The sequence below is a fragment of the Varanus komodoensis genome, unplaced genomic scaffold (genome assembly GCF_004798865.1).
Source record: "Varanus komodoensis strain SLA01 unplaced genomic scaffold, ASM479886v1 scaffold26, whole genome shotgun sequence".
Classification (NCBI taxonomy): domain Eukaryota; kingdom Metazoa; phylum Chordata; class Lepidosauria; order Squamata; family Varanidae; genus Varanus; species Varanus komodoensis.
In genome coordinates, this window is record NW_025335684.1 from 10,244,232 (window position 1) to 10,257,223 (window position 12,992).

General features: G+C 49.4%; 1 protein-coding gene across 1 annotated transcript in view; it reads left to right on the plus strand.

Annotated features, from left to right (window-relative positions):
• LOC123025172 overlaps positions 1-11,854 on the plus strand; it is a 91,899-nt gene extending 80,045 nt beyond the window's left edge. The window contains exons 61-70 of the mRNA XM_044433686.1: positions 1,531-1,735; positions 3,498-3,685; positions 3,941-4,038; positions 4,156-4,340; positions 7,166-7,368; positions 7,769-7,961; positions 8,337-8,446; positions 10,035-10,157; positions 11,000-11,141; positions 11,778-11,854. Coding sequence (XP_044289621.1) covers positions 1,531-1,735; positions 3,498-3,685; positions 3,941-4,038; positions 4,156-4,340; positions 7,166-7,368; positions 7,769-7,961; positions 8,337-8,446; positions 10,035-10,157; positions 11,000-11,141; positions 11,778-11,854 — 1,524 coding nt within the window. The remainder of the gene's footprint in view (positions 1-1,530; positions 1,736-3,497; positions 3,686-3,940; positions 4,039-4,155; positions 4,341-7,165; positions 7,369-7,768; positions 7,962-8,336; positions 8,447-10,034; positions 10,158-10,999; positions 11,142-11,777) is intronic.
• The last annotated feature ends 1,138 nt before the right edge of the window (positions 11,855-12,992 follow it).

Genomic DNA, 12,992 nt, shown 5'->3' on the forward strand with positions numbered 1-12,992 from the left:
AAAGTGCTAGGAGTGACATTTGAAGCCCTTGACGGCTTAGGGCCTGGTTATCTGAAGAAACACCTCTTCCCATATATGGCTGCCCAGGCCTAAGATCATCTTTTGGGGTCCTCCTTAAGGAGCCCCCTCCATCAGAGGTAAGGAGGGTGGCAACTAGAAGAAGGGCCTTCTCAATTGTGGCACCCAGGTATGGAATCAGCTCACCAAAAAGGTAGCCCTGGCATCTACCCTTTTTTCATTCCGGCGCCAGGCAAAGCCCTTTTTCTTTTCCAGGCATTTGTAGCAATGATTTCAACCTTTCTGTTTCTATCATTCTATTGTGAGAAGTGTCTGCTTTTAGAGTTTCCAGAGAGCCAGAGAGCCCCCAGGCTGTGGGGCAGCATAAAAATGAAATAAATCCATGAACAAAGCTCCTCCACATTACATGGGTCCAGGCCTATCACATCCAAGCCTCAGGGGAGGTTCCCCAGCGCATCCTTTTTGTTCTGCCCGAAAAAGAGGAAGGGCAGTGTAGCGTGTCTTGCTAGCGGGACCAGCCTGCAACATCTGGTTGCGTGTGGAGGAGGATGGTGCCCTCCCTATTCCATGTGCAGATGCCAGCTGGATGGGCGGTTGAGTCTTACTCCACGGGGATAATGGGATGTGGTCCACCTCCCAGGAAGCCTCGGGGCTCAGGTGTAGCCCAAGCAGCTCTGACCTCCATCACGCCGCTCCCTCCTCCTGCCCCTCCCTCTCTCCTGCCACATCTATACGCCTCATGCTAAAGCCAACCTTGCTTGGCTGTGACGATCCAACATCTCATCGTTGGCGTTGCTTTTTCAGTCTTCTCTTCACAGTCCAGTCCCTACTTTTCCTCTAAAGCAGAGCTGGGAAATCTCTGGCCTTCTGGACACCAACTCCCACCAGCCCCAGCCAGTATAGGCAATCATCAGAGATGATGGGACTTCTAGTCCAACAATACCCGGTGGGCCAAAGTTTCTACAACCTAGCTTTTTACATTAGGGTAGAAGGTGGCAACTGCTTGAAGGCCCCCTAGTTAGCTTCATGGCTGAGTGGAGAACCAAGACTGGTTCTCCACCGTCTTCCTCAGATTCTCCAGCCCAGGAGTGAGGAAGAAGCTTAGGCCTGGAAGCCCAATTCAGCCTGCCTAGGGCCTCAGTCCGGCCATCCGGAATGCTCCGGAGGACCTTCCCCCTTCACGCGGTGGCTTTTGTGCAGCTTTTCCTCCCTTTCCCAAAGACTGAAATGTCTTTCTTGAGTCTCCATTGCTGCGACCAAGCTAAAAGGTGTTGCTTTTTGGTCTTTTGCCCTGCCCCCTTTTCCATGTTGGCCCATCCGGTTTTGCTTTCAGCCCTGCTGACCACGGGAGATGAAATCGGACCCTTCCCCTAAAAGCGTGTTGACAGCCCTCCTTTGTCCCTTATGCCACATCGGCTGTACCTTCCCCTGCTGCTCCTACTCTTCATTTTGAATGTCTCAGAGTTTAAAGCCGACCTACCAACCCCGCTTCTTGCTTGGTGCTGCCTGCAGGTGCAACACGTGGAATTCCTCCACGCCGCCTTCGGGTGGCCCATCAAGGCTTCCCAGGAAGTGGCGGCAAGCCTGCAAAGCCGGATGAGGGAGATCACCCAGGTGTGGAGGGAGAGCGGGGTCAAGCGGCTGCTACAGGACTACCTCCCTCTCTACCTGGGCAAGCTTCAGGACATCATGCAGCAGGTGCAGATGGAACTGCGAAGTAAGCAGGGCTGGATAGGATGACTGAAATGACGACCTGGGACTTAGGCTAGGCCAGGAGTGCAGAACCTCAGGCCCGGGGGCCAGATATAACCGGGTAGGGGACCAAATCTGGCCTACAGAGGGCCACGCAACATCTTGTTCCTCTCAACCACCGATGGTTCAGTGCTTGTTTAGATTTCACACGATTCTTTCCCCTTCTCATTTTAAATGTTTGAAATCTCTTTCCTGAGCTTTGGTTCCCAGCAGAAGGAGATCTAAAATAAGGTAGGCTGGTCTTTTAAGGTCCACCATGTTTGCCCTGCAATGTGGCCCTCAAGTGCCTCTCAGAAATGGTACTCAGCCCTCCGGCTGGAAGGACCAGTGAGATGCCCATCCATATAAAATAGGATTGGGTTTTTTTCTTGGATTCTTCCCAAGACCACAGCTCTGGACTCGTATGTCAAGCCCCAGTGGAGTGTTAGTTGAAGACAGTTTTTTGGCTTTTTACCACCTGAGCCAGCATCACTTAAATCTGCAGTTGACTCAGAATGAAATCTATGCTCCTCCACGCTCCGGCTGCCCCGTTTCCACCATGCAGAGTCCAGATTTTCTGGTCTCTGCCTGAGGTAAATTTTCTCACAGGCTGGCCTAGCCATGAGGCGGAGTGCAATGACCACATCAGGCTCCAAAAACTGAGGGTGAAGGACGGAGCTGAGCAGACAATGCCCCTGCCATTTACAGATGTCAACCACCAGTCTAGTTGACTTACTCGCGTGGAAGGGAAAGGAAATGTTTTCCACTTAGTCCTTCACTCGCGTGGAAGTGAAAGGAAATGTTTTCCACTTAGTCCTTCACCTCAGGCCACAAAAGATGTTTGGCTAGGCCTCATCCCTTCCTCTCATCTCCTCCTCTTCCCCTTTTCTGGATGGCTTCTGAAAATGATGTTAGTGTGAGCAAATGAAGTCAGAGAACCCCCACCAAACTTTTGGGGAGTGGGCACCTTTGGCATTTTGAGGGGCCGTTAAGGGGTCCTTTACACGAATGCTGTCTGCAGAAATCTGTCCATCCGCAAAATGACTGCCAGTGAGACTCAAAAAAAGTAACTTGCCGAGGAGCCAAGACCCCAAGCACAGACCCTAATTTAATGTTTAAATTTGGCAGCACCTTTCTTTACAGCATACTGATGTCCGGAGTTTAAGAATCATAAAAAATTAGTAAATGTCAGGATGAGCAGAGAGCCTGGCAGGTATGGAAAAAGGTGCCCACCAGCACTTTGGAGACCCTCCAAACTGCAGTGGGAAAGACTCCTTCAGCGTCTCTCCTTGCTTCTAAATTGGGTTTGCTGTTGGAGGATGACGAGGAAATTGGGAGTCTCAAAACTTTTTTTTAACTCTGCACCAAAACAAGAGGTGGAAAGTGTTTCGCTGATTCCGATTCAAAGACTCGGTAGCCGCATTTCTTTGGTGGGTGGTGCTGAAGTGGGTGAGGCCAAAACTGAAAAACAATACCAGCATATTAAACCTCTTTGTGCTGGTAATGATGCAGAAGAGAGGCGTTTGCAGCTATTAGAATGGTGGGGTAGCGGGACAGCAACGAACCAAGAAACCCCCAAAGGATCGGTGGTTGGGGGAAGGGGCGTGGGCACTTGGGGAACAGAAGTGGGCCAGATTTGGATCCCAGGAGAATCCGTGATCAGTACCAAAACGGAAGCAGCCCAGTGACAAGCTGGATTTCTTTCCATCTGATTTCTTGGTGCATTTTGTCTTTTTTCTCTTTGCAAGAGCCGTTAGCAACACTGAAGGACGTCTATTACGATGTGACTTCGAAACGCTTTGATGAAGTGTGGCAGCAGAAGACAGAGGCGTATCTGCAGAAGCTCCAAGCGTTCGTGCCCACGATCGTGAAGGACACGTGGCTGATGGAGCCGGTTCGGGTTTCCTTAAGAGCACTGAAGATGGGCTTAGACATGGTTGGTATTTCAAAGCTGCCCCTTTGCATGCACCCTCTGGGGCTTCAGAAGAGGGGTGGAAGCATGCCTCAGATGGCACGCTTTACTCGCAGAAGGTCCAGGGGTTCCATCCCCAGGATCTCGAAGCTGGGTGGAAAACACCTAAAAAGCCACGGCCCTTCAGCACTGGCAGTATTTCAGAGTGCTTGTTTGTAGGCCAGATGGTTGATTCAGCCATCCCCCTGCCCCCCCATCTTTCATTCCACCTGCGAACAGGCAACGCAGCAGATGCTCAGCTGGGCAGAAGCCAAGTTTTCCAGAGCGGTGAGGAAGCTCCAGAAGTCTTTATCGAACCTGTACCATTTTTCAGCCAGGTAACACCCAGCAGGCTAGTAATGATTCTCCAGCACAGTCGGTTTTTGAGGGCCACTTTGGAAGGCCATCTTATAGCCTACATCCTTGTAGGTGATCCAGTCTGGATACCTTTGCAGAAACTGCTCTGTGGTGGTGAGACTGCCAGTGATGCCCCAAGGGGAGCCCACGTTGCACGTGACCAACCTGACGAACTATCTCATTGGAGAGAAACTGATAAAGCCTCTCCGGAGCCTTCATCACATCGCCTTGGCTGCAGAATACTACAGGTTCAAGCGAAGCATGGTGGAGAGCCCGTTTGAGCGTAAGTCCTCTAAAACCCCCCGATTTCCCCATTTTTCCCGTTTCTTGTTGAGTTCCCAGAAGGAAGGATGGAGGGTCCAATCATAGGAGGCGTTGGAATGTGCATGCTATGCATATGTGCTTTATTTGCATAATTTATTCATGTGGCAGAACCCTAGAGAACGGCTGCTAATCTACATCAACAGTCCCGGCTTAGACAGATGAAAGGTCTAGACAGGTATAAAAGAGAATCCTAGTTAATTAGTTACATATATCTAACATTAGTTACGTTCCTCTTGCAAGGAAACCTAGTTAGTTATATCCCACTTTTTTCCTCTTGCAAGGAAACCAAGTTGGCTTACATGATTTCCCTCCTCCTATTTTTATGTATACAACAACCCTGTAAGGCGGGCTAGGTCGAGAGCCAGTGGCTGAATCAAAGTTAGCTAGTGAGCTTCATGGCCAAGTGGGGACTAGAACCTGGATCCCCAGAATCCCAGTCCAACATACTAACCAATATGTCACTCTGGGGAGCTAGTAAAAAAGAGTTATTCTAAGAAGGCCAGAAGCTATCCATCCATGGTGTAGTGGTTGGATACTTCGTTTGTACTGCCGCAGCCCAGATCTGTATTTCAGTCTAGAGTTGGGGGATTGAGCAGTGTTGGAACTCGCCAAGATCCTTTGAACACGAGCACTCTGCTTATTGTGAATGTCAGTGCAAATCAAGAAGCAAACACTGCTCATTTTGCACAAACGGAAGCAGTCTGCAAAAGTTCCCCAGATTTGCACAAATTCAGAAGTCAAGCCAGTATTACCTCCAGGCTAAAGTGTGAAGCTCTTTCTACTTGCACTAATGTCAGCGGTGGGTGACCTGGAAACATCCACCTTGAGAAAAGCGACTGCGTTGGCGATTGTAAAATTTGCTCCTGGCTGAAATTTATGCACTACCAAATTGGGGGACTTTGCAAAGATGACTGCATCTCTGAGAATTTGCAAGCAGTTTGGGTGGACATTTTCATGCACTCATGTCCAGGATTACAAACAGGGCTGCTCCCATGTTTTGCAAGCAGAAATAATAATAATAATAATAATAATAATAATAATAATAATAATATTATAACATTTCTATGCCGCCCCTTGCCGAAGCCTCGGGGCGGCTTACAACAATGAAATGTGTTGTGCCCAACGGCTCAGCAGAGGCGCTGGCACACGAGAGAGGGCCAGAAGCTCACAGTGAGAGTCGGGCGTTGGAGCAGGAGGATTTATACTTGGTGCCCAGGGCTCAAACGGCCCCCCGCCGCCCGACTCTGAGGCTTCCGAGCGAGTAGCTTCCCCACATCCTGGCTCTGAGTTGTTTGAGCAGGGTGCAGCTTCCCGTCCTCTTGACTCTGAGGTGTTTGAGCAAGTTGCTCCCCACCTCCTGACTCTGCAGCTGCTGGGCGGAGTGCTGGAGACAGGAAGACGTGGCAGGTGATTTAGGGGACGCCCAGCTCAGGAGGAAATTGCGTCGCTTAGACCAATTGAGACGATGAGAGAGAAGTTTGTCCCACCCATGCGCAGACAGATGTGAGAGAAGATTGAAATTCACGTGACCTTCCCTGTAGGGTTCAGAAAGGAGGGGGCAGCTGAGCTGCGAGGAGCTCCTCGCCAGAGCTTATCTGTTGCATCATAAATCTTGTAGCAAATAGCAGTAAAAGTCTTTAGTTTTATTGCCGGCTGTTGTGTGAGTTAATTGGAGACGTGCGTTACGGCCTCATGACAAAATGCTGCCTTCCGTCTGCTGAGATTCGCAGGTCCAATCCTAAACACTCCCAGTTTGAAAAAGGTTCTGGTGGGATGGGACAGAGCTCGCTTGAGACCCTCGGGGCACAGCTCACCAGATGGTCTGGATGTTCATAGACACCTCCCTGTGAGGATACAGAATTACCAAGGGCCGGATTAGGACATCTCAAGGCCCTTCCAAGATCAAGAAAGCCAGGCTAGAGAACAGACTGGGAGGAACTGACTGGAAGTTTTCACTACCTTTCAGTGTCCCTGCAGAGCAAAAGCGTTGCTGCAGGAACAGAACCATCCCTGGCCCTCTTCGCCCTGGAAGCATATAAAGGGTGCTTCCTGCATTTACCAGAGAGAGAGGCCATGCTACTGGCCCCATCCTAGATCTGGCCTTGCGAAGGGCCAGCAAATCTTAATGCTCCAGCTGCCTGTAACTAAGCCCTGGGAGAGGCATTTCAACAAGCAGGGTTGGGGCCACCCCACCTGGAGCCCTGCATCTCTGGGGGGCCATGTGCCCCACCGCCCTGCTCTCCGTGGGCACTTGCGGAATAAAAGAAGGGAACCGGTGCCCTGATCATCCCCATAATGTTGGATCCCACGGGATGTGCTGAGTTTTGGGCTGCAGACACTTCACTGCCTGCTGCCCACACCTTTGAACTGTTCCTCTTAAGGAGTTTTCTGAAATCACAAGCCGTCCTTTCCCCTGTCCTGTCATCCCTTTCCACAGCGGGGGTTTCCTTGGGGTCCTTTCAAGCCAGAGTCTTTAGAACTTATGCAAATGTGTGGGCCTGAGCCCTAGAGTCGTTTGGTACCTAGCACTGCACAAAGAAACTCTGCACAAAGAAATCTGCAAACGTGCACCAGGTTGAGGCAGACCAGAGCACACCTTTCTTTCCGTTTGTCAGCAAATAGAAATACAAATGACTTGGGAAAATCCCGCTTGAAAACATGTGGTGTGGGGGGTTTAGAATGGGGAAGGGGGAGCATGGGAAAAGGTTGTGACCCTCTGTGGACACCCGACTGAGGAACTACATCCTGGGTGAACGAGCGGCACTTCCTTTTCCATCCTTCCAGATCATGCCCTGTTGATCGGAAGCAAGCATCTGCGCACGTTTGACGGGAAGATGTACAGGCTGAGCTCCAACTGCAGTGTGCTGCTGGCCAAGGACTTCCTTCGCGATGCATTCGCGGTGATCTTAAACGTGAACAGAGGTGGTGAGCAGCTGTTGCACATCGAGATGAATGGAACAGCTGTCATTATCCACCCGGAAGAGAAGGTAAGAGCAGGCACGCACCACAAACGCTGGTTGGGGCTGATGGGAAGCTGCTGCCCAACCATCTGCAGGACACCAGACTGGAGAAGGTTGCAGCAGGGCAAGGGAACAAGGGGCCTGTCCCAAGGGCTTCCAGGAATGGGTTCTTACAGGTGACATTTTGGCAGGAAGATGCTAAAAACAGGACCTAAAACTCAGCTTTCTAGCATGTGGTGTCAGCCAGGTGTGTTTTGGGTGACAGCCTGGAACCAGAGTGGCTGGGGTGGTGGGCGGCACAGGCTGGGGAAAGCCAAGCCAAGCCATCAACATGGTGTGGATGCCTTTGCGTTTCCCCCATTGCATGGAATTCTTGAAGTCTCCCTCTGTGTAATCTGAACTTCTGCTCCCTCCTGCTTTAAAATAGATCTACAAGAAGTACAACTATTCCCTGTTGGAGGACAGCTGCCAGCACATTGGTATTCCACTCAGAGAAAATGGCATTGCAGCTCAAAGAGAGTCAGACCACACAGAAGTGTCTGTCACAAGCAAAGGGGCTCTGTTTTCATGTGACCTCTGTTATGAACTCTGCACTCTTACCTTGGATGGACGGCTTCACGGTTCGTCAACATTTGGTCTTTCCAGCCACTTACTCGGGGTTGCATCAGCACCTGGAATCCTTAGACTGCCCAAAAGCTGGGAGGCCACCAAGTGATGGGGGGGTGGGGTCAAAGAAAGGGCCAGATTTTCCAAACCCATTCAGGAAAGCCCAGAGGGATGGATTGAGAGGGCCAGATTTGCTCTCCAGACCTTGAGGTCGTGCATCTCCACTTTACCTTCGGCAACTCAAGCTTGCAGCACTACTTAAGAGGTCCTCTCCAAATGCCTCTAAGGAGGTATCCCATCCCCTGCAAAAGGCATCATGGGGCATCTCATAGTTCTGGCCCAGTCGCCCTTCCAGGTTCTAAGAGTTGTTCTTCCTGGTCTTGTTTTAGGAGCTTCTGCTGGCCTTTTGGGTACCAATGACAATGAAGGTGGCAACGAATGGATGCTGCCGGATCATTCAAATGCTGACAGCTTGCAGGAATTCATAGATGCATGGCAGGTACGCCAGCGACATCAGTGCGCTGTGGGGGAAACGCTGAGTATCAGCGGTCTGATGTGAAAGCGACGCCCTCCTTAAGCCAGGGGTGTGCGGAAGGCCCTCATCCCGATAGCCACGGTAGCCGCATCCTCAGGGAGAGATCAAAATGTAGGCAAAACTATATCCACAAGCAAGTCCTAGAACTTTTCCTTTCCACCGGGAAGAGCTCTTTTGTGAAGTGCATGAGTCCCAGTTGACCACTTTAGTTCAAACCACCCTAAACTACTTTGCATTACAACCAGCAATATATTGTTGCTTGGATAATCCTCGCACACGCACACACACCATGGAGAGCATTGCAGCTAAACCGAGAAGGCACCCCGAGGGATGGCTGAATTAACCCCAGAGGACCGCTCCAACCAAGGCACCGTACTTGAGATTTGAAGATACTTAGGAAGAAGCAAAGCTGCTTGTGCTGCAGATGGTAAATGCTTTGCCGGCAATGATTATTTTAATGACCTGTAGAAGCAGATTAGCAGTTGGTGAACAAAGAAAGGTTCACATATGTGTCCCTTCAAAGCACGGGACTTCCTTGTACGATGGCGGTCACTCTGGGGGTGCTGGGTGACCTGGATGCTGGTGCACTCTTCATCTCAAGGAGGAAGTCTGTTCTATCCAGCATTGTTAGGAGTTTTACAGACACCTCTCTGCCTCATAAAAAGCACTCAGTGCTGCTAGGCAAGGAGGTGAATGGGCATGGCCCACCTGAACTGGCTAATTCTTATCTAAAGAATGGAGCATATTTTTCTTATTACTACCACTACATTGCATTTATATCCTGCCCAGTATCTGCATCAGGTTAAGGCAGCTGAAGCCTTTGAAGGCCTTGGATACCAGGGGCTCGAAGGAATTGCCCACCCCAGGTTTTTATTGGAGTCATTCTTTGTTCTTGTTCATGATACCTTTATTTTATTTCACTGTTGCAAACTGCCCAGGGAGCTTCGGCTGTAGGTATAGAAAGGAAATGAAGAAATATGGCATTTTTGTTACATAGCTCCATTTTATCCTCACAAGATCTGCCAAGGAGCCAATTGGGTGACTTTGGGCCGGTCACAGACTCTCAGTTCAGCCTACCTCACAGGGATGTTGTGAGGGAGAAGACTGAGAGAAGGAGAAGGGGTATTATGTAAGCTCTGAGTTCTGTCTAAGAAAAACAGGTGGGATATAAATCTAATAAATCCATCGTTCATTTTTTAAAACCCTGCAAAAAATGGAGTGGAAGAGAACCGTGTGAGCTGCCTTGGGTTCCTTACAAGATAAAAGGAGGGATATGAATACAACATAATAAGAACAACAACATACAGTATGGGAAACGTTACGGAGGAAGAAGGCATTGAGGAGAGACAGGGAAAGGAGGGGCTTCCTATCTGCATGCTTTGGGAAATGAAAACAATTTAATGAACTGTTAGTAACAGCAAAGTATCTCTGTAGATTCCTGTTTTCCAAAGTAGTACAGCTCAGATGCACAAGCTGTGAGGACCATGCAGGATGCAAAACCAAAGATCCTGCATAGGAACACTGGCACCATACGTTTGCTTCATTGTTCCAGGTGAGCAACACCTGCAGCCAGGTGACAAGAACTGACAAGCCGTGTCTCAATATACCAGGCTCCCAGACCTGCAAGGCCTTTTTCCAAGACCCTGGCTCCCTCTTTAGGAACTGCTTCAAAGTAGTAAGTGGCATGATACACATTATGAATTTGCTGCTGTTTGGGCACTGGGTTGCCAGTGTGGCCAGATCTCTGCAGAAGACTGCTAAAGAAAGTTGTATTGTAGTATAGGACAGTGGAAAGGAAAGGAAAGGAAAGGAAAGGAAAGGAAAGGAAAGGAAAGGAAAGGTCTTCCTTATCTAGAGGTAACTCTGCAAATATTAGGAAGCAAATTGATGCTAAGTTAGCCTATTGGTTCATGCAGTTCAGTATTGTCTGTTTTTACTGGCAGTCGTGTTTCGAGCCTTGGCTTGAAACGGTCATGACTAGCTCAGTTCAAGGTTCCCCATGAGTCTTCAGCATCTGAAGAAGATGCACTTCCTAGAAGGGCAAGGCAGAGTCAAGACTGACCATGCCAGAAAGCAGTGCCAAGGCTTTTCAGAACCCTGGACAGATCTATACTAGCTGGAACCTATTGTTGTAAGCCGCCCCGAGGCTTCGGCGAATGGGGCGGCATAACAATGTTTTAATAAACAAACAAACAAACAAACAAACAAACCTGCTCAGGAATAGCTGTTGCCTCAGCGACATGCAGAGGCCTTGTGAAGTCCACTAGGCCTGGACCTGTTGGGACCTCCTACAACCTGGGAGAAGCTGTCTTCTCCTTAAAGGGCCCTTGTCCAGTTCTGCCACCACTAGCTCACACAGTGTGCAGGCAGTGAGGGCTGCATCCAAGGAACATTACGTAACTTGTTGCCTTCTTTCTGTGATCGTTCTGTGCTGTAGTGAAAAATGAGCCCGCATGAGAACAAAATTTTTACAATTACCAAACCGATCTCCATCCAGTTCTCATCTTTCTTGTCAAGGTGGATCCTGAACCATTCTATGAACTCTGCACAACTGACATGTGTGAACCGCACAGCATAAAGGAAGCCTGCTCCCTGGCTGCAGCGTTTGTGCACTTGTGCAACCGAAATTTTGTTCCTCTGCAGATGCCACTTCAATGTGGTAGGTTGCGTATGCGTTTTGCAGTGGGGGGGGGGGTTTAGAGTCGAGATCTCCTAGGCAGGACAACCCGAGCACATACAAACTCTTGTTTCCGTGCCGGACTACTGCCAGAAGACTTGATACGTAGAGTAACCTCCCCATTAAATTTTCCCCAGCCCTGATCACCACTGGGAGGCTGAGAATAGCTGTCATTTTAATTTCTCACAATGGCACAGAAAGACACAACATCAGGGAAGTTGTGGGAATTTAAAGTGGCAGCTATGCCCGGAAGTAGAGCGCTGTTTGGTGCCATTGCTTCCTTCTCCCTCAATCTTAGAGGTGAACTGTTTCCATCTAAATTGTCCTTTTAATCATGGGTGAGGAGTCTGTGGGAAAATCAACAGAAAATCTGCTTTGGCATGCCCCCATCTTTGACAACAAAGGGAATGGGGCTGCTCAGTGGTGGAGAACCTTTGTTTGTATTCCTTTCCATATTTATTCATCAGGATAATGAATCAATTTGTTTGCCATTAGGTGCTTTGCCATAACTGTTTCCCAGAAACTTTTAATAGCAGTATTGAGTGAACCATGCAATTGTGCATGAGCGAGAAAGCGGGATTGCCACACTGACTCGGGGCTCTTGCGATGCATTCCCAGGAGGTTTCCTGGGTGATAATCCAGCCCTCGGGCAGAAAAAGACCCCCTGCCACCTGGTCCAGATGGAGATCTGGTGAGCTTTGGCAGTAGCCGAAATAAAAATTCAAAGAAGTTGACCAGGGAACGCTGGAGAAGTCTTGGTTTGACGACCAACGATCTCCAACGAGATGTTTGCAGCTTGGGGCTGTTCCAGCCAGACTGTACAATATTATTTTGCATTCGACTTTGCAATGTCTTATTCATGATTGCTTCATTTTGACTTTACAGGTGGGACACTGAGGCTGGGAGATCGCAGCTTGGCCTAAGACCACACACAGAGTCCATGGTGGAAAGGAGACTCCAGCACGGTCTCCCACACGTGAAAGTCAGCTCTCTAATGAGCGGGCTGCACCCTGGGTCTTGATTTACTTAAAATGGTGTGTTCCCCTTCCTCCATGTTGCTTTAGTGAAGAGATCTGGGGAATAGTTAAGACTGGCTCCATCTCCTTCTCATCACAATTTGCTTCTGCGTGGCCACTGTCTTTTTTCTGATGCTTTTGTGCTCAAAAAGCAGCAGCAGGCAAAGTAGGATTTCTAATAAACCGACAAAGGCTCGCAAGCCAAAAGGATATCCATTTAGTTAGACATCCTTGTTCTTTGTGGAATCAGAATCGATTCATAGGATTTGCGCATGGTCCTGGAGCAGCCAGCTCAGCTTCTATTGTGTCGCCTGTATTCACTGATGACATGGCAAATATTTGTGGAATGTTTGACGGCAGCTGCCTTGCAAAAGGAAACATTTATTTATTTATACATACATACATACATACATACATACATACATTTCTATGCTGCCGCATTCGCCAAAGCCTCGGGGCAGCTCACAACATGTTTAGAGAAGCGGCTGCATTATACCTGGTCAGGCCATTTGTCCGCCTAGCCCAGAGGTCGGTCCAAGCCCCGCTGGGATCACGATCTGACCCCCCAAAATTCTTCCTCCCGCCCTCTCGTGGCTGTTGCACAATCCCGCACGTTGAGGCTTCGGTACCAGCACTAAGAGCTTTAATCTAAAACATGCCAGCATTTTGCGTATTTTGGCCCAAGCCAGCATTGGAAAGCGGCTCCCAAGAGCTTCTTCTCTAGAATGGAGAACGGCTCTTGAGCTGAAAGAGGTTCACCAGCCCCAGTGTTGCCTGGTACTGGCGGCTGTCCAGGTTCCTCAGGAAAGAGGCCTTT